Genomic DNA, 25,168 nt, shown 5'->3' on the forward strand with positions numbered 1-25,168 from the left:
TCATCTGGGCTCCATTAACTAAAAAGGAGATGCAGAGAATGAGATCATACATGGACACCTGAAGTTAGAGGAGGTAAAACTCACCTCGCTAATTACATTTCTGTGCTGCTTACATCCTTTCCTGGTGAGACCTCTTAGGCTCTGATGAAACCCCAAACTAGACTCCATTTTTATTATAATCAAGTGTGGACTTCATCAATGTAGAAGTTGCTCAGGTAGCATCCTTCAAGCAGTTGGTCTGCAAGTTTTTATTCCCTTGACTGATGTCTTATGGATGGATGGGAGAGCAAAATAAACTCCCCACAATCCAGGAGGAAGCAGTTAACGACCTGCTACACCACCTGGACACTCACAAGTCTATGGGGCCTGATGGCATCCACCCAAGGGTGCTGAGGGAGCTGGTGGAGGAGCTTGCCAAGCCGCTCTCCATCATTTATCAAAAGTCCTGGTTAACGGGGGAGGTCCCGGACGACTAGAGGCTTGCCAACGTGACGCCCATCTACAAGAAGGGCCGGAAGGAGGATCCAGGGAACTACAGGCCTGTCAGCCTGACCTCAGTGCCAGGGAAGGTTATGGAGAGGTTCATCTTGAGGGCACTCACAGGGCACGTGCAGGACAATGAAGCGATCAGGTCCTGCTTGACCAACCTGATCTCCTTCTATGACCAGGTGACCCGCCTGGTGGATGAGGGAAAGGCTGTGGATGTTGTCTACCTAGACTTTAGTAAAGCCTTTGACACTGTCTCCCACAGCATTCTCCTGGAGAAGCTGGCGACTCGTGGCTTAGACAGGTGCACTCTTCGCTGGGTAAAAAACTGGCTGGATGGCCGAGCCCAGAGAGTCGTGGTGAATGGAGTGAAATTCAGTTGGCGGCCGGTCACAAGCGGAGTCCCCCAGGGCTCAGTTTTGGGACTGGTGGTGTTTAATATATTTATCGATGATCTGGATGAGGGGATTGAGTGCTCCCTCAGTAAGTTTGCAGATGACACCAAGTTGGGCGGGAGTGTTGATCTGCTTGAGGGTCGGAAGGCTCTGCAGAGGGATCTGGACAGGCTGGATCGATGGGCTGAGGCCAGTTGGATGAAGTTCAACAAGGCCAAGTGCCGGGTCCTGCACTTGGGTCACAACAACCCCATGCAACGCTACAGGCTTGGGGAGGAGTGGCTGGAAAGCTGCCCCGCAGAAAAGGACCTGGGGGTGCTGGTTGACAGCCATCTGAATATGAGCCATCAGTGTGCCCAGGTGGCCAAGAAGGCCAACGGCATCCTGGCCTGTATCTGAAATGGTGTGGCCAGCAGGAGTAGGGAGGTGATCGTGCCCCTGTATTCGGTGCTGGTGAGGCCGCGCCTCGAATGCTGTGTTCAGTTTTGGGCCCCTCACTCCAAGAAGGACGTTGAGGTGCTGGAGCGTGTCCAGAGAAGGGCGACGGAGCTGGTGAGGGGTCTGGAGCACAAGTCTGATGAGGAGCGGCTGAGGGAGCTGGGGTTGTTCAGTCTGGAGAAGAGGAGGCTGAGGGGAGACCTCATCGGTCTCTACAACTACCTGAAAGGGGGTTGCAGAGAGGTGGGTGTTGGTCTCTTCTCCCAAGTGACTAGTGACAGACAAGAGGAAATGGCCTCAAGTTGCGGCAGGGGAGGTTCAGGCTGGATATCAGGAAAAATGTCTTTCCTGAGAGAGTGGTGAGACACTGAAAGAGGCTGCCCAGGGAGGTGGTGGAGTCACCATCCCTGGAGGTGTTCAAGGAATGTGTGGATGAGGCATTGTGGGACATGGTTTAGTGGTCATGGTGGTGGTGGTTGATGGTTGGACTTGATGATCTTGCAGGTCTTTTCCAACCTTAGTGATTCTGTGATTCTTATCTGCTGTGCCAGGCACTGTGCACGTGCTGTTAGCTATATTTTGGGAACAGATACCCCCTTGCTGGCTGCAGTTGAGCGTTTTTCCCCCTCCTCTAAAATGCTCGTAGTTCATGGGAAACTGTTATTAACAGAATCCCTTACCTGAGCTATTCTGGATTTTGAGTGTTACATACAGTAATAAACGATTTTTTAAAAGAATTGCTATAGCTTGTAAAGCAGATGGGTCTTGGTGGTATAGCATTGCATGCAATTGTGCTTGCAAGAGGGGATTTGTGCATGTTTTGGAGGTCTCTGTTCTGTTCAGGAGCCTGCCTTTTGGCTTCCTTTGTACCCTCGTACCTTACCTGTATAACGAGAAAACTGTTTGAAGGTGCCTAACAGCATGCATGTGACTTGTTACAATTTTTTGAATAAGGTAGCAGAAATTCTCCTACAGGGCTTAGAGTTTTTACTGAGTTATAGCATATATAATACCAGATATATCAGCATTATTTATGAATTGAACAAAAACTCACTGAGCACAGTGTGTTGAGGAAATATAGAGCAACCATGAAAGCAAAGTAAATCAGAATCGAGATGAAATTTTGTCAAACAAATCTGCTGATAATCCCTGTTTCTACGTTCCAAAGATTTTAAGCATGCATCAGTTCTGCTGTCACATGTGCTGTTATCCCAAGTATATCTTAGCAAGTTGAAGGCACCTTTTAACCTTGTCCTTGGGTGGTAACTTAAGAGCAAATGTCAGAGGTGTTTATACCCCACTTCTGCGGTTCACGAGCAGGTGATGATTCAAGTGTTCTTGGGGGACTCATTTCACACAGCTTCCAAGCCTGTGTTTAAAGTCTATTTTACCAACCCCTTCCAAAGGTGAAGACCACTGAAATTTTGTCTTCACATAGGCAAAAAGCTTCTCTGTTGCTGAGCATCATTTATTTTTCTTGGTCTATTAAGTGCTTTAGCTGAAAATGAGCACCTGATGGGGCTTTCCAAATTCCTTGTAGGAGTGAGGATCAAATGCCATTCACGTACTCTCCACTGAGTGCATTGTTTTTTCATCTTTGCATGCAAGATCTTACTGAATTGCTCAGATTTTGCTCAAACTTGTAAAATGATAAAATATTTTCCTGGCCTTGCTGCAGAATGACCATCAAAAAGGAAACAACGTGCAACTGTAAAGCTGTGGACATGCAGAACGTAGTGGAAGCAGCAGCTTATAGAATAGTTGTATTTATGCTTTCTGTGGACATTGTATGCCCTTCTCAAGACTACCTACAGACCTTTTTAGACACTCAGACCTTTTTCTGCTTGCTGTGTGCTACCAACAGGCAAGTTTTGTGTAGTAATGAAGCATTCCCTACTCCCACTGCAATTTTAAACCTGGCATTTCTGTCGTCACTTCAGGAATTGGCTGCTTTTCCCCATTAAATTGCCCAGTAGGTTTCTGAGGATTTCCCCCTCTAAAGAGGTGACTGAGCTGGTGAGTGTGGTGCCTCCTGAGATGTAGAAGGTGATTAATACAGAGAAGGGTTAGCACAGTGTTTCCCTGACAAAGCCTTTGTGTGAAGCTGGTGACCTGGGGCATGCTCTGGTTTCAACCTGCCAGGCATTACTTCCTTCTGCAGTCTTAGGCTAAAAACAAACTTGAAGTGAACACTTGAGTTCGTTACCAGTTCTGGTGCTTACTCATTGTCCATCACCCAAAGCAGGAGTGTAATCTGCTCAAACACGAAAAGTCCGTGAACAGAATGGCAGTCAGAAAAATAAACAAATGCTGCGAAGATGCATCATCTTCATCAAAGATGTACTAAGTTTAAAGATGTTTTCATCCTTTGTTAAAGGAATGCAAAGCACTTGTGGAATTAATTCTGGCTGCTCTGTGGTGCTAGTTTTTAGGTTTTTGTTTCTTTTGGGTTTTTTTGTAATGATAAACAGAGTTTTGTGTCATGAAGTTGAAATATAAAACTTTACTCTGTCTCTCAGCGTCGGCTAAACTTCTGTACAGCAAATGAGGAGGCTACTTGGCCAGCCAAGCCTCTCCTCAACCCATGGGCTTCTTGTGTACTGAATTGGAAAAGGGACTGATCACAGCCGATAATCCCAACAGCTCCTTCCATCAGCCAACATTTATCAGTGTCTGAGCACTGCATGGTAAAATTCAAATAGCATTGAAATGGCATTTGCAAGATGAACTAGCAAAAGTTGATTTTTATTGGCAGTTGATGTTTTCCATTCACCGCTCTATTATTTATAAACCCTGTTATTGCTCAGGCCAACTTGAAATTGGTGTGTGCACTGTTGGTTTGAACTCAGAGGCTGCCAGACGTGGTACTGTCCTTTTATACAACCACACTGGCAATGGGAAGTCTTACGAACTTATGGCAACTCCGCTCTTAAAGCGTGAGCTGTAAAACCATTGGAATTGTCTGTACAGTGGCAGAGAATTCACTGTACCCACAGGATTTCTAAAGACAGGCTGTTCCCCTGAGAAGTCATCTGCAATTCAGCTTTTGGGAGTGGGGGTTTGCTCATGCTTTGAAATTTAATGAGGATTCAGCTATTTGGAATGATGAATTTGGAAGGAAAGGTGAGGTAGGAAAGCTTTGAGTATGCGTGGGTCTTCTGCATACCATAATTTTTGGACCCCATTGGTGGCCTTACTCTGACTTCTGGAATCTGATCCTAGTCTTCTGTGGCTGATGTTGACTACTTCAATTGCTGACAGATTTAATCCTATTCATTTTATTTTAAGTGGCATTTTTAAGTGGCCATTTTCCATTTTTTATTTGTAGTTAGTTGAAGCTTCCCAAGGCTGGTTCTTCTTTTGTTTTTCCTTTCTTGACACTTATTTAATTGTGTGGACAGGGTCGCAAGCTTCTAATCATTGGAACCACCAGTCGCAAAGATGTCCTGCAGGAAATGGAAATGCTGAATGCTTTCAGCACTACGATTCATGTGCCCAACATTGCAACAGGGGAGCAGCTGATGGAGGCTTTGGAGGTGAGAAAAAGTTCAAGGATGACAAACAAGCTCAAAATTTGCTGGAAATGAGTGATTTTGCGGTAGCTCTGCATCTAAGGCTTCTGTGAATTACTTTTTCATACAACAAATTAAGGCAAAATGAGAGAACGGTAGGTCTAAGGAAAAATTTTGTGGAGTGGATTGAAAGATTCTGAGGGCATGGAAGTGGGTAATGAATATAATTGGGACACTTAAACTGAATTTGCCTGGAGGGTGCCAGGCTCTCATGAATTAGAACAACATCAAATGAAGGTGTTTGGTGCTGAAGAGATTATAGGTTCTTCATAAATTCATGTCCTTAATGGCTTCTTATTCTATGCCATAGTGGAAATTGTAGTGAATATCAAAGGCTGTTAAAATAAACTTAACAGGCAAATCTTTTGTGCAAACTTGCAAAATTGTCACAGTGATAATATCACCAAAGCCTGAAAAACACAGACTCTGTTGAAGCAGTTTTGAAAACTTACTGTGGCTTGAGCCGCTGTGTTCCTTCTAGACTCTAATCTGGAGAAAACCTAGAATGGATCATAAATAGAATCACTAACTGTTTGATTAGAGGTGTTACGAAAAGAACCATTATGGAATTAAAAAATCTAAGTGTTTTGCCTTGTCTAGATACATTGCAACAATTTTTCCTTCTAAGCTAGAAAATGCTTTCTAGCTTCTCATTCCCTTTTTCCTGAGTTAGGTAGCATTATTCCTACTGACAATCTCCTGTTGTTGATTTATTTTATTATTTTTTTTCCCCCCTCCAGCTCCTGGGTAACTTCAAAGACAAGGAACGCAGCACTATTGCACAGAATGTCAAAGGGAAGGCTGTCTGGATTGGTATCAAGAAGCTGCTGATGCTGATAGAAATGTCATTACAAGTAAGAATGTTTCTGGTCCAGGAAGGACTGCGGTAAATAGAGGAGTCTCAGAGGTTCCCACTTCTCTGCAGACTCTTACTCTGGCTGTGTGGTGGGAGCCTTTGAGTCAGTTTAGTTGAGAAGAGGGCTACAGTGAGAAGAAATTTTCTGAACAAAGAAATCACCAGGTCTTGGTCCACGGAGAGATCTTTAAAAACCACAGTGCCTATAGGCTGTTTAGAGCTGTACTTCAGAGAAGAGCATCTGGCAACTGGAGGGATTGGATTAACTTACCTTTCATGAAATTTCTTCTCTACACCCAGCATGTTAAGATTGCAGATAGCAATCACTTAGGATTTTTATTTTTTTTTTAAAGAAAAAGGTGCCTGTGCAGGTGTATGTGCTCTTTCCCTGAAGAAGATAAATCTGTCAGGCTGTTCAGCTGCTCTTCTCTTTATTTTCCACTTTCAGCACTTTAAAGAAAATAATTGCAGAGGGTAGAAATATGTAGCTCTTAACCCTCCCCCGCACCCATCATCTATGCCTGCAAGCCAGCCATCAAGCTTGTGCTCGACAGTATATGCATGCTAAAAATGAGAGGGTGTAGCATGCAGCCCTAATCCTCTGCGGCTGACATTTCAGCGCCCTTCTGAGTCCTCCCCCCCTCGCACACACTCTCTTTTCACATCAAATGGATTTAGTGCAGCTGAGTGAACTGTCCTTAGATCTTCCTAGGAGAGGCTGAGCATAAGCTAAGAGGCATGTAGTTTAGCAGCATATAAGTCATGTATCCCTCTGTTCACTATTCACAATTCTGTTAAAACTTGCACAGCACTAAGGATATGCTCTGACTGGATGTCACCTCAGGGAATAAAGTCATTTATCTAGATTACTTTTTCCTCTTCTTCCTTGGCTTTTAATTCCATACCTACAGGCAAGTCAGTAAGTCATTGCTCACATGTATTAAATGTATTTAAGGGGTGCAGGCCTTCAGGGACTGCCTGGCTCTGTTGCAGTCCATTTCACTTAGCCTTGACAATGGATTCCTTCTTCTGACACAGAGCATTTTCTTTTGCTGCTTTGACCTTAAGTGTTGGTTCTTTTCAAAACTGAAGGTGAAGGTTATGTGAATTATGAGCAGTTCTGAGTCTGGAGCATGGGTGGAAATGCTTACCCGGGACTTGTTCACAGCATCGCCTCATGGCTGCACACCTATGATACTGTAGATGGGGAGTCTTCATGCTGCCCTAGACTGTGCAGACAGGTAAACTGGTCTTGTGCATTTTTTTTTTTAACAAGACCACTGTTTTGTAGGTGAGTCCGTGACCAATCAGGCTGGGAGAAGACAGGCAAAACCATGACTCTGTGCCATTCCTGACAAATTGAAGAAGTGTAAAATAAAGGGCAGCTGCTGTCAATACAGATGATTTATAATCCACCTTTGCTACTATACATGGATGGTTGGTAGCAAGGTGACTTATGTTGTTACACTCAATTCAGGCAATTGTGTAATAGTATAGGTAATAGCATATGGAAGCTAAATATGAAGAAGTTGTGTTCCAAAAGGTCTGAGGTGTTTACATGACTCCATCTGCTGAACCACTATATATACAGGAAAGCAATACAGGCTCTCATTAAACAGGAGAACACTCATATCCGAATGCATTGAAAGACCACAGTGATATCTAATTTGGCTAGCTTTTACAGGAGAGAAGAATTTCACCACATGAGAAGTCCAAGGCTAGTTCCTTTTTTCACTGAGCTGGACCACAGCTTTCTAAAAAGAGATTTGAATCTGAAATACTTCAAAAATTCCAAGTGATGGATGAAATTTCTCAAAATTGAGCTGATTACATTCCATGGTGAATGAATTCTTTGCAAAAAATGTGCACCTAGTTTCTTTCTCTGCAGTCACTGAATCTGAATGTGTTTTTTGTTTTATTAGAGTAGTAAACCCAATATATGCTATATGTAGGTATTCTTAAGCTGTTCAAATGACTTTCAGTTTGTTTCAGACTAGAGTCTTGCTGAACCAGTCTCTCAATATCAAAATCCTTTCTTGGAGTACTGTGAACCACTGTGTTGCTCTGGTGTCTTGGGTCGCTTTGTGACCTTGTTTACGAGCCTTGTAAACCCACAATTTTTCACAGCTTAATTTCCCTCAAACTATGTTTATTGCTATTCCTGGCCTTCTTTAATGTCAAACTACTCATATTTAGTGCCACATACTTTGGTCATCTTGTATACACTGAGTGTCCTGGAATTGATGTTATGTTCTTGTTCAAAAGAAGTCTTTGATGAATGGACACACTCATGGTTTGCCATATGAATCCAGAAAAATTTAGTTTTGAAGTATCCTTGGCTGCAGTACATGGACCACCTCACAGTGCTATCAGGTGCCACGCTAGTTTCACCCTGCCCTGATGCTGCAACCCTACCCTGGGGTGCTGCTAGATGAGCCTTCTTTTTCCATAGCTAGGGGGCTGGTTCCTTCTGCTTGTTTTGCCTGCCTGTCTTGTTGCTTTTGGACCGTGCTGGCAACACTCCAAAACCCAAAGTCTCTCTCTTTCTTGGTGTAGGAACCTGAATGAGCCAGGCAGCTTTCCAGAAAGCCCCTTTTTGCACCTCCAGTATTTCCTGATTTGGTAACTTCTGTTTTGCATAAATAAAACTTAAGTTAATCTAAGCTGTTTGTCTGTAATGTATTTTAACTTACACGGGAACTTATTTTGAAAGGTCATCATATAATATTGCCTATATTAGTTTAAACTAAACTCTGTATCTGGACATACTAAGAGTTTGGATTTTATGACAGGTTTACAGGAGTACTGTACCACCCAAGGGTATGCACATCTTGGTGGAGTATCTCCTCTTCTCTGGACCGAAGATTAATGAAGTCTCTTCAGTTGCCTTTTTTCCTGAGGGCTCCCAGGCATGTCCTGGAGATACTGCATTACCTAGAAGGGAACAGCCATTTTCTTGCCACCTGTCTGAGCTGTGTCGCAGAGTCAGTCTTCGTGCTGTTCTTCTAGGCAATCTTTCATCTGGTTTGACAGCAACATTTCACCTTTCACAAGGCACTAGAGGATTTGTTCAAGAGTCCTGAACCTGCTTCCTCTTTGCACTCTATTGACACCATCTTCTGCTCTTTCCAAGGCAGATCAACCTTCTGGTTTTGTGTCTGCATTTTTTTAATAACCTATTTGATCAAGTTTGCCTCTTTGTTGCCTTTCAGCTTCCTGCTTTAGTCTTTTGGACAAGATACTGTGTCTGCAGATAAATGATTGTGATGACTTTTCCATGGTTTCCTAAGGTTTCAGCAAGGTCCTGGCAACAGAACCGTCTTCTTTGCAGGTAGATAATACTCTTGATCCCTGTGTCAGTCAGTGAGATAACTAATGTTAGAATAAGCCAGGCCCTTTGACTGTTCTGTGTGACATTCTCTTTCTATCAGCTTTGAGCTTTCTGTCAAAGGCCAGAAGTCATGCCTTGCTCCATCTCAGTGTTCGTGGTTCCTTGGGTCAATCTGAGATGTGAAAGATTCTCTCTTTACTGAGTAAATTGCCTGGTTTTGTGGCCTCTGCAAAAAGCGTCTTGACTCTTCACCCACTGTTTCATGCAATAGACTGTTGGCATTGGTGTGCCTGGCAGCATAAACATTTGCTACGCTTGTACGGGTTTTGCCTTTGGCCCTTAGCAGTGATTCTGTATGGAGTGCAACTACTTAAGTAGTGAGTTGCTCTTCCTCTAACCATCAAACTGCCTTTCACTCGTTTGCCTAATTTGCAGAATACTTAAGATCTTAGAATCACAGAATCGTGATTTCTGGTTGGAAAGGACCTTAGGATGTCATCTAGTCCAATTCAGACCTTCAGAAAGTGTATGTGTAGATGATAACAGACGTCTCACCACCCTCTTTGACATCAACATTTGATGGGAACCAGGCCTTCCAGCTCCAACAGGAATGGATGAAGTTTGGGTTTTGGACTGTTGCCAGCAAGGTCCACTTCTTGGCAATCCATTTGCCCAACTCTTCTAGCTTTCTCATGGATAATCTGTCTGAGTTTGGACCACAGATGAGAAGTCAAATCTGAGGACTTGGTGGGCTGCCACTTGAGTAACTCCTCTGAAGAAGTCCTTTCAGAAATAGACATCTTTACCACCAGTATCTACAAAAATGTTGTGTGTCTTATCTGTGAAGGCCAGGGATCCCTCTTACATGTACTTTTCTACTCATGATCAAAGATCAAATGTATTTTGTCCTTTTCCTCAAATCCCTTTCTTTTATGGGCTGTCTGAAGCTTGTTGAGAGAGTGTACACTCATAATTCTTTTTGCTTAAGCTTGGCTTTGGCAGCTCTGTCTCCCAGGCTTGCTTTCTCTGTCCATGTAACTTGAGGTTGAGGTTTCAGCCACTTTTGATCCTCCTGTCCAGGACTTGCAGTGAGTGCTTCATCTAGCTCACTGTGCTGGTGGTGTCTTGTTCTTTAGGGTAGACTGTTCGTGACCTTCTTCTCTTTGGGTGACTGTCATGGAGAGCAGGAAGGTACTGAACAGATACACTCTGCTGATTACACCCATAGCATTTTTTTCATCTTTGTCTAGTCCAACCCCCTGCTCTGACCAAGCACTACCAACTAGAAGAGGTTGCTCAGGGCCATGCCTGGTTGGGTCCTGAATATCTTCAAGGATGGAGACTCCATAACCTCAAATGGCAGTCCCTAATAGTGTGTGATCACCCTCACAATGAAAAGCTTTCTCTTCTGTCTACATGGAACTTTGTGTATTTCAATTTGGGCCTGTGGTCTCCTGTCCTGTCAATGGGCACCATTCAGAAGAGTGTCTCTCTCTTCTTTACTTCCTCCCATCAGGTATTTATACACATTGGTAAGAGCTACCCTTCCCTCCCCAGTCCCGAGTCTTCTCTACTCCAGACTAAACAATCTTAACTCTCCCAGCCTCTCTTTGTATGACAGATGCACAAGGCCCTGAATCATCCTTGTGACCCTTTGCTGGACTCTCTGGTCTGTCCCTGTCTCGCTTGTACTGAGGAGCTCTGGACTGAACACTGTCCTCCAGGTGTGGTGTCACCAGTGCTGAGTAGAGGGGAAGAGTCATCTCCCTTGATCTGGTAGCAACGCTTCTCCTAAAGTAGTCCAGGATGCTGTTGGCCATCTTTGCTGCAAGGGCCCATTGCTGGTTCATGTTCAACTTGTCCCCCAGGACCCTCAGGTCCTTTTCTGCCAAGTCACTTTCCAGCCAGACGTCCCTCAGTCTGTACTTGTGCATGATGTTACTCCTGCCCAGGTGCAGGACTTTGCATTTCCATTTGTTGAACTGCCTGTGTCAGTCTGTATCTCCATCCTGTTGAGGTCTCTTTGGATGAAAGTACATGAATCACACCTCCCAATTCTCTGTCACCTGCAAACTTGCTGAAAGCGCACTCTGTCCCCAGATCCTGTTTGTTAATAAAGAGGTTAAACAATATGGGCTTCCATATGGATGCCTGGCATATACCGTTAGTGACTGGCCTCCAACTGGACTTCATGCCACTGATCACAACCCTTTGAGCCCAGCCGTTTAACCAGTTTTCAGTCCATTGCGCTGTCCCAGTTACTTAGTCTGTACTTAGCAGTTAATGACACTTTGTGTGGCCACCTGGAGTTGTGGTCACACCTTTATCCAGTACTAGCCATTCTGGAAACATCCAGAAATATAGGAAGAGAGGTGGTTGAGTTGTCATAGGATTATAGGATAAAGGAGATCAGAAGTGACCTCAACATGTCATCTAGTCCAGCCTCCTGCTTAAGCAGGATTAGCCACATGGTCACACCAGAGTCCTTTGGATGAGGAAGATCTGAGACCCTTTGCCAGGTGAGAGTCACATAGTCTTATAGCATGGGTTACACATGTGGATTCCCCCAGAGAAAGGGAACTTCCAGGTAATCGGGGTTCAGGGTGTGTGGCCCATGTGCACGTACTGCTATTGCAATTGTCTTCAGCCTTTCTGACAGAAACGGGAGAACTGAAATAGTGACAAATGTGCTTTCCCCTTGTAGCCAAGTGTTGACTAGGAGAGACTGGGGAGAAGATTTAGGCTAGAGGGATACTGCAGACACCATCTTTCTGGTCTCCAGTTTTATGGCACAACAGTCCCACAATGAAAAGCTTTCTCTTCTGTCTACATGGAACTTTGTGTATTTCAATTTGGGCCTGTGGTCTCCTGTCCTGTCAATGGGCACCATTCAGAAGAGTGTCTCTCTCTTCTTTACTTCCTCCCATCAGGTATTTATACACATTGGTAAGAGCTACCCTTCCCTCCCCAGTCCCGAGTCTTCTCTACTCCAGACTAAACAATCTTAACTCTCCCAGCCTCTCTTTGTATGACAGATGCACAAGGCCCTGACAGATGCACAAGGCATCGGGTGAAAAATACACAGACCTGTGTATTATACATTTCAAACACTGCTTTAGGTGGTGGGGTAGCCTTTCTTTTCTTCTGGGATCCTGAACATTACCAGTATTCCTTTGCATGTTAAAAACCCAACTTAATAGCTCAGTGATCCTCAGTAAGTTCCTTTAAATCATCTTGTTTCAGTGAATTTATTTTTCTGATCTAAAAATAGTTCAGTAGTTAGTATTGAGGTATTGGCCTTGCTGACGTATTTCAAAGTGATAGGAAGTTATAAATTTTCAGGTTTTTTGTAGCACAAAGCAGAAATTCTCATTGGCTGTTTCTTCCCTGCCTTCACCACTGGTAATACTGTTGTTGTTTTAGGATTTATTTTCTTCCAAGCTGTTTTTGAAGACATTTGTGTTGCCCTCCGTTGCAGTGGTCATGGTTTTAAATAGAGGCTTCTTCACATATGGAATTGGTGGAAATTTTCCTTTAGAAATATAAAATGTGGTAGAGGAGTTCAAGAGCCCTTTTTTGGCGTCTTTGGTGGGAGGCCAGGGCACATGCTGAAACTTTGCTTCCCCCTCCAAGGGTAAGTCCCAGTTTTATGTTTTAGTAGAGCACTTGCCTGTTTAGTACCAGGTGGGTGATAGAGCTGGGAATCTTACAACCAGCCAACTTCATAGTACCATTTACTGAATGTTTTCAGAATGAACCCACTGTATTTTCGGCAGTGTGTTAAAGATACAAGGTGTTGATGAAGATTACAGAATGAACAGAAGTTGGAGTTTCTAGGCCAAATGAACTGTTGCAATACAGCACAAAGATACTCTGAGAACCAACGATCTCCAATTTCCAAATGTTAACAGTCCTAACTCACTGTATCTTGGTGTAGTGCTGGCGATTTGCCTTGAGCCTTTCACATTAGAGAGGATCAACAAGCCCATGCATCAGCACAAAGGACTGGTGCAGTTACATGTTGTGCCTTCTGATGGCAGCCTGAGCCTCTGTCTCCTTAGTAGCCCTTCCTCCCACTTCCCTGTTGTCTCTATCTTAGTTTTGGGGGAGAGGCAGGACTGATCTTCAGTGATGTTCCTGGTTGATGGAGCCACAACACAAGTTGGTACTGCAAGTTCTGGAAGCCTTGTGCTGTGCTTCAGCTTTCCTTTATGTGCTAACCCCCCACGTGCAACTCCTCTCCTCTGGTGTTTTGCTGCTGGAGCTGTAAGGGGGAAGGAAGACAGAGGAAAACTGAGGACATCTTCAGTCCCTTCTGCTCCTGACTGTTTAATTTGCTGCCCCAGCTCTGGAAAGGGGCAGATAGAAGCAGACACAGAGTGGGTCTGGCTTGTGCAGAGCCAGGCTAGAATTGGCACTGTGGGGTGAAGCTAGTGTGCAGACTGCAATGAGAACAGAAGTACCTTACAGAAATGCTTGTGTATGTTTCCAGTCTGGCTCACCTCCTAGCTATGTGAGCATGTTAAGCTTGTGCTAATCAGCTTTTTCTCTTGGTGCAGTGTTGTATCTGCACTACTTAGCTGCAGAACTTCTGGACAAGCAGGCTGATCTCTGGCCAGGCCAATGCACGGGCGAAGCAAACACACACGCATCTCCAGCTGTCTTTGTGGCCTCATTTTCCTATTGGGTTACTTGGAAGATTGCATCACATTAACGGAGATCTGTTTCCTTTGGTGTTTAGATGGATCCTGAGTATCGGGTGAAAAAATTCTTGGCTCTTCTGAGAGAAGAAGGAACGTAAGTACTTTTATTTTAAAGCATTGTTTAAAATTCTCTGCTCAGACACAAGCATCTCTTTGAGGGGAAACTGCAGTGTAGTACATCTGATCTCATTGTTGGCCCCTCCTATATTTGCAGAACTGTATATCAGATCAGTTCTCCTTACAGTTATATGCCAGTTGTTTTGAGAGGGGGGAGGTCCCGAAGACTTTTTGAGAACCTGCGTGCCTGAATTCTCTGCTTTTCTTAATTGACCCGTGACTTTAAAATTTAAAATGAGGTATTGGACCACAACTTAGCTTTCTTTAACTGAAGTAAATCAGAAGAGATTCTGCTAGAGTTAAAATCCAGCTGTTTATCTAAAATCTGGAACTTTATTTTTCTTGAGTTTCTCCTGTCTGAGAGAAGGATGTCCTACTCTTTCCCCTGTAGGTATCACAGGGAATAGTTGACCCCAGTCTTAACAGTGGCATCTCCTAGAAAATGACTTTCTAATACATGTAGGGCAGTACCTGTGCTGGGGAAACTCACAACAGTATCTATCCTGGCTACATGTGCGTGGGTTCCAGTGTGTGCTTGATGCTTTTATACATGTGCATGCTTTCTTGATGGATTTGGCTTCTTTTGCAAGAGTTCCTTCCCTAGACTGAAGGTGGACCAAGTGCAAGATCAACAGCTGGAAAAGTGACCAACCTGGAGAATATACACTGGGATCTTTACTCGCCTGTGTTCAACACACTGGACAAAGTGAAATGCTCCCCTGTTTCCAAGAACCCAATGTGGAATCTGCATGTTTAGTGCAATACAGTATCTTTATTCTTCGTCTTTAATATACTGATGTCATGTGGAAGTGTCTTCTAGAACACTGTGCTTCTGTCTCTGTGCAGGCGAGGCTGCGTTCTCATTTGATTTTAGCATGGGGGAAATGTCCTGTAAGTTTTGAAGCTAATGCTCACTTGTGTTCAGCATCCAGTTGCTACAATAGTATAGAAATCCTGATTTCTAATAAAACCTGACAGTCTGTGGTGAAGGCATATTAAAGTACTACTCTGTGTTATCCTGATCTGATGAAAACTTTCTTGTTATGTCATCCTGTGTCTCACTGAACATTGAGCCAGGCTGATAACCCAAAGACATTGCCCACAACAATTCAGCTCCAGAATTGCCTAGATGCTAATGTCTGCTTTCTTTTATACCCAGGTATTTTGTGGCCCGATGAGAGAGACTGGCTAGTGGCATTAGGGACTGGAAGAAGGCAGGGAAGTATGTTTATCAGAGTAGAGAAGACTTCCAAATCCAGTATTTAAGGCATCAAAGCTTGTTGTTAATTCAACAACAGTTTTAGAGATGCTGCTTCCAGCCTGAAAGCTCTTCATGAGTGCAATGTAGATGGCAGCTTTGGTATTAGCCAGCCTCATTATATCCAGTTTTTCTGCCATGTTACCAAAGGTTGAAATTCCTCCGTAGAATTCCTCCGTAGAATTCCTCTTAGAGAGGAAGCCAAGCTCTGCAGGTGCACGAGATGTGTATTGCCATGTTTTTGCACTGAAATAAAGGAATGTATCAAACTTTGCAATATGGTCCTTCCCCAATAGTCACCTCACTGTCGATGATGACTGCAAGAGGCTGCTCCCCTCTGGTTCTTTGGCTCCACACATTTAATAAGGTTCATGGAACATACCTCAGTTTGGTGGGGCATGAAATCAAAGCCATTTGTGAGTTCTTAGTCAGTGTAGCTTCCTAAACTTGACCAGACACGCTGCTAAGGGCTAGCAGCTTGTACCCAAAGCGGTGTTCCCAGGGAAGGAGGGTGCTTCACGTTCTTTCAGGCCCAAAGGTGAATGTACTGTAGTCCTTAGTGTGTACTTACAGCAGCTGGAGTGTTTTAGTCACTCCACTCTGGTTTCTTTTCCTTTGGCAGTGCTGTTGTATTGTGATGACATTGCGAGTCCCAGTGGTTATTATTCCCTCTCATTTTGTGTACGATCTTGTGAATTTATTTGTTCCTTTCTTTCCTCTGCTAGTCCTAGTGACAGCAGCACACATTAACTTATATTTCAGAGTAAATGATGTAAACCTTATTGTGTCTTTGTCCAGAGCTATATTGATGAATAAATACCTGGTTTAATTGCACATTCAATGGATTCAATAAAAAGCACAACTCCTTGTGATGATCTGGGAGACATCTGTGTCTTTGGTGCTAGTCAAACAGAGGTGTGTATATATAGGGTGCTGATGTACGGCATGAAAATAACAAAGCTATTTCCAGGTTGCTGATAGCCAGAGGGATGCTCAGTTTGTACCTAAGCATGGATGGATTGAATACCTCACCAGCCTGGATAACTTGACCACAGGTAGTCTTAAAGGAGTTGGCTGAGAAGACCTGGTTCAGCCCTTTCTAGAGTTTTCTGGACCTTGCAGTGCTGATGAAGTCCCAAAGATGTATGTGTGAGTGTGAGTCAGGTGTATCACACTTGAAGGAGGACATGTTGGAACACCAGAACAAACTGTTGGGTATGACATCCCACCCATTCCAGTCTATTCCGAGATCTCCATCCAAGATTTTTCCTGCAGGTGGCAGAAGAGAATGACTCTTGGCACGCCCTTCCCACATACTGCCTGGGCAAGAGTGGCTTTGTAGTGGGAACTATGATGCTTTAAACAGTTCTTCATCCCCTCCCGTACTCTGGTGCTGCTTTTTCCTGAACCTTCCAGAAATGTAACTGTCTCACAAGTTGAGTTGTTAACCAAAGACATTTGAAAGTGTCGGGGTGGGGTTTGGGGGGATGGAGTGCGGTGGAGAAAGGCTTGGGATGATGGGCAGACATAGAGAATAGCTTCCACTCACAAAGCTGTTAAGCTCAAAACACTCCGTGAGGACAGACTTCTCAGCTGTCTGGGTTGTTAGCAACACATCACTGGTGTTTGTCTAACTTTGAAGGCATCACTGCTGCCATCTGGTAGGAGATGGCCCTGGCAGAAGCATGCCGTCTCCAACATGATGCAGTGAAATGGAGCTGGGAATTATTAAAGTGCAAGTAGCGTGATGTTTCAGGCAGCACTCTGCAAGAAGGCAAATGTCATTGTTTTGTGTATAAATTGGGGATCAGTGTAGGAATATAGAATGACTTTATTTTCTTTTTACCCTTCAGACAGGTATATTTGAGGCCAGTGCTGTGGAAAATTGTGTGCACTTAAAAGCATCGTTAATGTATGGGAGATGTTGCAGAAACGCCCACAAAATTATTCATGGACAGGAGAAGATGTTTTTATATGAGAAAATTTGGATCTCAGTTTGTCCAAACCATCAGAAGGTGATTCAATGACAGCCTGCCAGTACATTGGCGGGGGGAGAGTATGAAGTCTAAAGCCTGTTTTAATCCAGTAATCTTGTGTTGTATGCACACTGTGAGATGGCACTCTATAAATAAAAATCTTAGCATTCAGCTGTAAAATCTCCTATATTTGCTACATTTTACCATCATTGTCTTGCATTCATATGACTGCCACTGTGCATAAGTAGCTGGATGACGACCCACCATTCCCATAGATGTCGTTCAGCAGGACTTAAAGGACCTTCAGAGGCAAACCACACAAGCTGGCAAGTGCATATTTTTGGTTTTTTACCTTCTCTTTAATGACGTACCACAAAAAAATGCAAGTTGAAATATATTTTTCTCCAAATATATATATTTATATAATATATAATCTTAGTTAACTCAAGTATATACATTGTATAATAAATAATGCTTATAAAAAGAGAAATTTTCTGAATATAAAATAAAAAAAAATCGACCTCTACAACTTTATACAAAACTTTGGATACAGCAGATTGATGGAAAAAGATCTTCCATTCAGTGCTAGAATACCTGGCTACAGTAAAATAATTACAAGGCAATAAATTTTCTATTTAATATTAAATACCTTTTCTTGATTAAAAAAACCAAACAAACAAACAAGGGATTTTGTTTAAGGTCAGGTACTTGGAGTCTTTCCAGACACAGAATTTAATATATACTTTTAAATAGAATGCATATCAGAAGACGGCTTATTTCTGAATCGGGGAGGTTTCTTAGAGCTCTCCTGTGATCTTTAATTTTAGGAAGCTCATGTCTCAGGCTCCGTGAATCCAGGAGCTCGTCATTGTGCTCTGCAGAGGAGGGACCGAGAATTTTGCTCTGATTCTCTCCAGCCACAGGTTTGAGTGACAGGGCCATGTTCTGTGCTCCATATGAGGGGGTTTTCACCCATTTTATTGCTCTTTGCAGTACCGGGTACTGCTCTTTCCCATGGACAAAGAAGTGAGTGAAGACACAGCTTTAATGGTTTAGACATATTTCTGTGTTAAAACACTGATGCATGAGAAGTGGTATTGGAACATGGTTATTGGTCCTCATCATTTGTGGAGGAGCCTACCAGGACAGAGATGATATTTATTTTTTTAATTTCAAGGGTCAATACGCCATGAAACCGTAAGCCCAAAATGAGGGAGCCTGTGGTCAGGGAGGGTGGTGTGGCCTGGGGAACGGGGACAAACACTGATTCTCCTGCACTGAGGTGGGTCATGGGTACCTGCTAATGATACAGAGCCTCTGTGCTTGATCTGGACCCCCTCATGACAAATTGCTGATAACTTAAGAAATTCTGTGGGAAGGAAAGGATCTGCCTGGGATTGTGCTGTCGGATAAAGGTCTCCCATCCCCATATGCCCTTGCCTCTCTTTTGCTGGATGAAGTGGTTTGAACAAGTCTGTCTGATGGGGGAAGGCTGATGAGAAGGCTTGGACATAAATTTCTTCTTGCCATGGTTGCTGTCTCCCCATCCATTACTGATGCTCAGAGCTGGTCTAGCAGCTCGCCTGGCGGGTACCCTGTCCCCAGAGAGATGCTCTGAGCTCGCCCTGGGATATAAAGTCATATTAGGAAACACTTAGTAAATAGGTGCATCAACTGGGTGGGTCTGCCCAGATACTTAAAAATCTCTCTTGGGCAGCTGCATGGCAAGGAGGCTGCTGGAGTAGTGATGCATCCCCATGTGAGAGGTGGCAGCCTCGCCACGTGGGATCTGCTCTTATCTTGGGCCAAATGCCAGAGGATCAGCTCTGGGCTCTGGTTTCCTCCCATCCTCCTCAGGGGGTTTGTAGAAGATGATTTGGGGCTGTTGGGAGTGGAGAGGGCAAAGGGGAGGTGAAAGGAGAGACTGGCTGTAAGGCTCTGTTGGCATGCTCAAACAAGTTTGTTTCTCCAACATCTCCTTGGAGCAGGAAGGAAGGAGCCTGGCTGATGGGGGGAGTTGGTGCCTTTCCTCCTCCTCACCACATCTGCTGAGACCAGGATGGCCATGCCAACAGGCAAGGGAACCTGTATTTGCTCAGCTTTTGCTGTGTAAAATTCATTTCCACCTGAAACCCCATACTGGCATCTACACGGGCCAGACCTCTGGAGGAGGACAGAGCTGGAAGCTCTGTGCATGCTGTGTTAGCAGCTCACTGACTGGTGTGGCTGTGCCTCGCTTGGACCTGTGCTGTCCCTGCTTCTCCCCAGACAGTCTGTCATGCCGAACAGCCCGAGAAAAGTCAGCAGATCAGTGATCAAACATGTCTGCAGTGTTAGGTCTAGCCTTGGACCTCCTTGTGTGGGTGAGATGCCGCGAGCCTTCTCCGCAGCGCTGGTGCTGACTGTGTGAGGGTATCTGCCCAGACCAAGGGCATTAGGATTTTTTTATGCCATCCTCTGAAGTGTGAGGCCACATGTGAGGGCTGATCACAGGTGTGATGGACCCCGTGGCCCTGCTCTGGAGCAACCTCCCGTCAGTTGGAGACCTACCTACATTTACTTGCAGGTGTGGACATCGTAGACACGTATGCACTCCTGGCAGCTCACATAGCAGCACCAGTGGAAGATGCAGTGACACTTTTCCTTCCGTTTCTCAGTCCTGGTGTTGTGGCCACGACCACAGCACAGCAGGTCGCAGCCATCAATCCCATGGGAGGTGACATTGCATGTTCTGTCCCTCGTCCCAAAGGAGCCCGTCTCTGGGTTGGGCTCGCAAAAATTGGGAGAATTCTCATAGTAGACCAGATCCCGCTCCGTCGGCGGCTTGAAAAGAGCATACTTGGCCCGAAGAGTTTCTACCCATCCCCGAGATTCCCGGTGCTTTTCAACCACCATCTCAGAGGCGCTGTCATATTTATCCTTCAGGTAGTCACCAATTGCCCGAAAATCAGGCTGGGCCCACCAGCAGGTCTTGACCTCACAGCTTCCCGAGAGACCGTGGCACTTGCACTTCAGGTGCATGTGATCCAGGATGGTCTATTCAGGAGAGAGAAAACAAGGCAGTCAGCAGCAGCTTACAATGCCCAGTGTTTGCTTTCAGTCACCCACCTTTGCTACCTGGTTTTAAATGTCTGATCTGACCTTGGTCTGGGAAATGTAAGCTAGTTCTAAATGGGAGCTAGTTCTAGCATGGGAGCTTTGGTGTGTAGCAGAAACATCTCTAGACGGAGATGTCGCACTAGAAAAGCATGACTGGGATGGGCAGCTGCTCTAATCATCTATCCAGTCCACTCCCAAGGTCCGATCCTTTCAATGGGGTCCTCCCTGTCATGTGTGTGTGAACAACCAGAGCCCAGAGAAGTTGAGGGTTGGAGGATGTCTCTGACACATGTGGATGTCGACTGACCCCCTTGTCCTAGCTTTGCTAACAACCCTTCATTTTATACCCTGAGTCTTGACAGTTTGCACTAGAAAGTAAATGAAATTGTGAATCTAAAGACATGACACGCTCTCTTCCCCAGAAAGTTTCTCTCTGTGGAGCAAAATAATAATTGATTTTTGTTAAAATTATTAGGATGTAGGTTTTTTTTACAGGAAGCTGTCAGTTGTTAACACAAGTTAGAGATTCAAGCTTCTACCCTTCCACCTCTGCCTGCTGTGGTATGGAAAAGCGATATCTAGTGTTTGCTTCAAGGACTGTTTGAAAGGTCTTGCTGTAACACGATTAAAGTGTGCTGGGTTTGCAAATGACCTAGAGCAGGCAGTGGCCCAGGCACCTGCTGACAGCAAGAACAGAACAGAGTATTTCAGTTGGAAGGGACCTACAACAATCATCTAGTCCAACGAATCACTGGGTGGGACAATGTTACAATGGGGAGCACGCAGGAAGGAGTAGCTTGGGAGGAAAGTCCTCTTCAGTGTTGACCTGGGGTCTTGGACAGTTGAGTTGAGTTTCTACACGCTGCCTTGGGAGATGTTTGTGCTGGAAGCAAGGCATGTCTTAGCTCTTCTTAACCTCCACCTGTCTGTTTGGAGAGAGTGGAAATGCTGTGCCCTGGAAAATAATCCTAGAAAGCTCCTGTCCGGGCATTATCGTTGTCCCATTACATCAGGGGGAGCAAGATTGGGCCATCTATGCAGGCATGGATGACCAGCTCTGGACCTGCCGAGCACTCACCGTCCTGCCGGCCTCATTGTTGTGTCTGTTCATGGCTGAGCGGGCATCCGGCCGGTTCTCTCGGGCATCTGCAAATTCCCGGGACACCAGCACGCCGAAGTCGGCATCCTCACTGCATCCCCCCCATTTCCAGCCATCTCCTGGAGGACCTTTGTGGTGGGAGTCACAGCCGCAGATCGTGGATGTGCCCTCAGCACAGGAGCGGGTTACAGCGAAGGCCACCCCTGCCGATGCGATGGCATGGACAAAGGCGGACTCACGCGTGGCTGTGAATAAACAGAGTCCATGGGATTATCAGTCAAGATAACACTTTTGTTTTCCTTCCCAACCTCTGTCAGCATAATCTAAATCTCATTAAAAAGCAAAATTTATTTTATTAATTTTTTAATGAACATTTTCTGAGTCAGGTGCTGCTGGCATCTCCCTTTGAAGCATGCAGGCAGGAATAGGTGGGAGTGAAGGGTGACTCCAGCTCTGTGTATCACAAGTGCAGCATTTCCCCCAAATATAACGGGTGCAGGATTTGATCCAGCACAGGTGCCCATGTGTAGATGTAGAGAGCTTGAAGGACCTCAGAAGAGAATTACTGGAGTAATTCCTGGTCTAGAAACCCAGAGAGGGACTCCATGCCTGGAGTTAGTCGAAGCGGAGATGAAGAAGCTCATATACACGCTGAAATGGGGAAAGGTTTCAGATGGTGCAGGACAGGCAATAGAAGAACAAAGCCTAAGAGCTAGTAATTACTGTTAAATGTATCTGACTAAACTGCGTCTACTGAATTTACAGCAATGGAATAAAACCAGTCAAGGGTGTGAAGGTAACCTTGAAGCTGCTCATTAATTACTGAACAATCCTGGAGGAAATCAAAGCAGACGAAACTCAAGTATCTTCTTTGACTCCAGGTATGCTCCAGGTACACGGTTGCAGTGAATGGATTTTGACAGGCCTGAAGGAGCAAAGCTGGAGAAAGTCCTGAAAGCATTGAATGCTGACGAAAGAGGGAAGTAAATTGCCCAGCATGATAGCTAGGTGGACTGGGAGCTGGGAACGGGAGCATGTGTGGATCCTCAGTGCTAAGAGAGAGAAAAAGTTTCAGCAGAACAAAGATACCTGGACAGGAGGTGGGGACAAAACAGAAAATCCACCTGAAGATGAAGGTGCAATGGGTTTGCTGAACTGAAGCATCTCTGTCCATCACCTCTTTCACCTGGGCTCATGGCAGGGTGACTTTCAAGCGCTTCCCTTCCCTGGTCATTCTGTGGGGCCCTGACCTGCACTTTGGACAGCAGCAGACAAAATGCACACGGGTGTGGGGAAGCCACCAGAAGCCATAAATATGTTTACATTGGCTGGATGTTATAGCCAGCTGGGTCTGAGAATGACAATGAGACAAAGCAGGATGGGTGGGAAACCAGCCCAGAACTGCCTGCCCTGTGCCTGGAGCCTCCAAGCTCACCTCAAGTGCCTGAAGCCAGGGAGCTGCTGCTCTTCATCATGAACCAAAATGCCTCCAGCAGCCCCGCACGCTGCAGTACTCTCTGCCTGAGCATCACGGCCCTTCCTTGCTCAGTGGTGGTTCCTGCAAACTCAAGGAACTTCTTATTCAGGGTGGGTTGTTCTGGATAGAAATGACCAAAGCCCAGTACTGAAGCGCACCCCTGAGATGGCAGCGCGGGTGGCTACTCTGAATAGCACACCCAGAGCAGCAGCTGGCCTGGAGCCATCAAGACAGATTTTCTTGGCCTGCTACTACCAGAGGAAACTTCCGAGATATTAGAAGTACCAAATAACAATATTGTGAGAAGATCTAGAAGACCTAGACCTAGCTTTAGAGGATGCAGAAGGAGATGACCTTATCCACTTAATATGGTGGCATTTTCTTACTGTGAGGTCTGTGAGTTTAATGTCATGTTTTCGGGAGTCTTGCACTCTGTAAGTGGACAATACAGTGTCAGATTGAAAGGGTGTTTCCTGCATTATATATCTTGGTACGTTAACTCTTCAGGAGGTCGTTGAAGAAGTTGTGACATGCTCTGAACTGAGCTGGTCTTTTTGCTGGTGCTCTGCCTGATGGCTCTTCCACTGGTTTGAAAGCAGGACAATGGCTAAGTTCTTTGAATTTTCAACCCAGATTAAAGCCCAGCCAATTTATATCCGTTGTTCCTCTGCTCACATTTGAAATCAACAGGAGTTTGACCATTGATTTCAATAAGGCTGTACTAAATACAGGCTTTCCCAAGCACAGTCAAAATAGTATCTCAGTCAACTATTCTCCTTGGGGACATCTTTTGGTTCAGAGCCTCCCTGGTTGAACCATGCTTCCTGGTTTGCCACAGTCTGCATGAGTACAGCACCCTGGTGAATGACACTGGAGTGCTTTAACCCTATATGGCATCTTACAAAGATGGAGACTTTACGTCTCTAAACTCAGAGCAGATGTTGGGGTTAATCCAACCTCACGGCAGGAGACTGGAGAGGTGATGAAGGCAGGTGGTCAGGGGCCGCAGTGTCTGGGGTACCACTGCTGGTGGACGGTGCCCTGGGTGCACTGCAGGAGGTGTTTCCAGCTGCCTCATGGGTGTAGCTTGACTGAATGATCAGGACAGTGGTCAGCAGATGTGTGATGAAGCCAGACCAACAATGACCTTGGAGACTGTCCCCTCCTCCCAGAGCAGGAGCCATGAGCTGTCTTCTCAGCTCCCCATGCATCCCTCACCTGCTCTTGCCTCGTGCCGTGGGGAGGTCTTCGCTGCACCAGGTCTTGCTCCTTGGCCTGCAGTCTTCTCTCTGGAGGCGGGGTCTAGTGTCCAAAAATCAGGTGTCTCAAACTGACCTAATTTCACCCCATGCAGGCAATTGAAAGAGGCAGCTCAAGACTATGTGCCAGCTGTGGAAATGCACATCCCTCCTCTGCTGGAGCATGGGGAACTCTGATCTAGATGACAAACATGATCCTAAACTGGGGCTGCTCAATCCTGTCTTTGCTGGTGGGACCGCGCTGTGGTTTTCACTTTCTTTTAATTCAAGCTCTTCCCTCCTTGCTCTCCCACATCTGATACGCCAGCAGAGATCCAGCCTCTACCTACCGAGGTTTTCCTTAGGTATCTTTCACCAACCGCTTATACTGGGACCACTGGGGTCTACGGGCCACCGGTTGAAGATGACTGCTCCATCTGGAGTGTTTCAGTCTGACAAAGGCTATTTGGGTGGCCTATGATCTAAAGCAGGTCAGATTAGAGGAGCTAGCGAGCCCTTCTGGCCTCAGACCAGGACAGCTCCAGGGCAGAGGGGGAGGAAACGAGCCACTCTCCTTGCTGATGTGCCTTTGCTTTCCATCCTGGGGGGCTGTGAAAAAGTGATGAGCACGGGATGTCCCTGTACAGAGCGCGGATGCTGGGATGGGAGCCGAGCCGGGGCTGGCGCTGCCCCGGCTGGGCAGAGGCACGGTGCAAGCCGTCCTGGGGGGCTGCACCCCTCTCGCAGCTGCCCCCCAGCACCCCCCGCGACCCCGCGTCTGCCCGGCGAGCTCTCCGCACGATGCCGGGGTTGCAGGGGGGGAGTGAGCTGCAAACACAAACGCCTCATCTTGAAATTCTCCCCTGGGTCTGGGCGAGGAGCCGGGAGAATTTCCCAGAGATGAAATGCGGGAGCAGTGTTCCCAGAACCAGGGGAGGGGCTGGTGAGGGAGGATTAGAGCCGTCTTGACAGTGCACCACTGCGACTGTCTCCCAGCCAGGCCCGTTACCTGCTGGGACACTCAATTTGCCATTGTTCCCGCGGTGTCACACTGTATTACCAGCATAATGCAGAATGTTTCCGCCGGCCAGCGTACCCACGGCACAGAGCACTGGCATTCCCC

At 45.6% G+C, this 25,168-nt stretch overlaps 2 protein-coding genes across 2 annotated transcripts in view; one reads left to right on the top strand and one right to left on the bottom strand.

The window, feature by feature from the left end:
• Positions 1-14,918, top strand: part of NSF (N-ethylmaleimide sensitive factor, vesicle fusing ATPase) — an 85,913-nt gene extending 70,995 nt beyond the window's left edge. Inside the window, exons 18-21 of the mRNA XM_059830621.1 lie at positions 4,721-4,855; positions 5,632-5,745; positions 13,820-13,875; positions 14,503-14,918. Of these exons, the coding sequence (XP_059686604.1) occupies positions 4,721-4,855; positions 5,632-5,745; positions 13,820-13,875; positions 14,503-14,545 (348 nt within the window). The 3' untranslated portion in view covers positions 14,546-14,918. The remainder of the gene's footprint in view (positions 1-4,720; positions 4,856-5,631; positions 5,746-13,819; positions 13,876-14,502) is intronic.
• A 4,770-nt stretch (positions 14,919-19,688) lies between these two features.
• The window catches only part of WNT3 (Wnt family member 3), a 49,199-nt gene continuing 43,719 nt past the window's right edge, over positions 19,689-25,168 (bottom strand). The window contains exons 3-4 of the mRNA XM_059830622.1: positions 21,310-21,575; positions 19,689-20,168 (exon numbers count right to left, since the gene is read on the bottom strand). Coding sequence (XP_059686605.1) covers positions 19,689-20,168; positions 21,310-21,575 — 746 coding nt within the window. The remainder of the gene's footprint in view (positions 20,169-21,309; positions 21,576-25,168) is intronic.

The sequence above is a fragment of the Gavia stellata genome, chromosome 28 (genome assembly GCF_030936135.1).
Source record: "Gavia stellata isolate bGavSte3 chromosome 28, bGavSte3.hap2, whole genome shotgun sequence".
Lineage (NCBI taxonomy): Eukaryota > Metazoa > Chordata > Aves > Gaviiformes > Gaviidae > Gavia > Gavia stellata.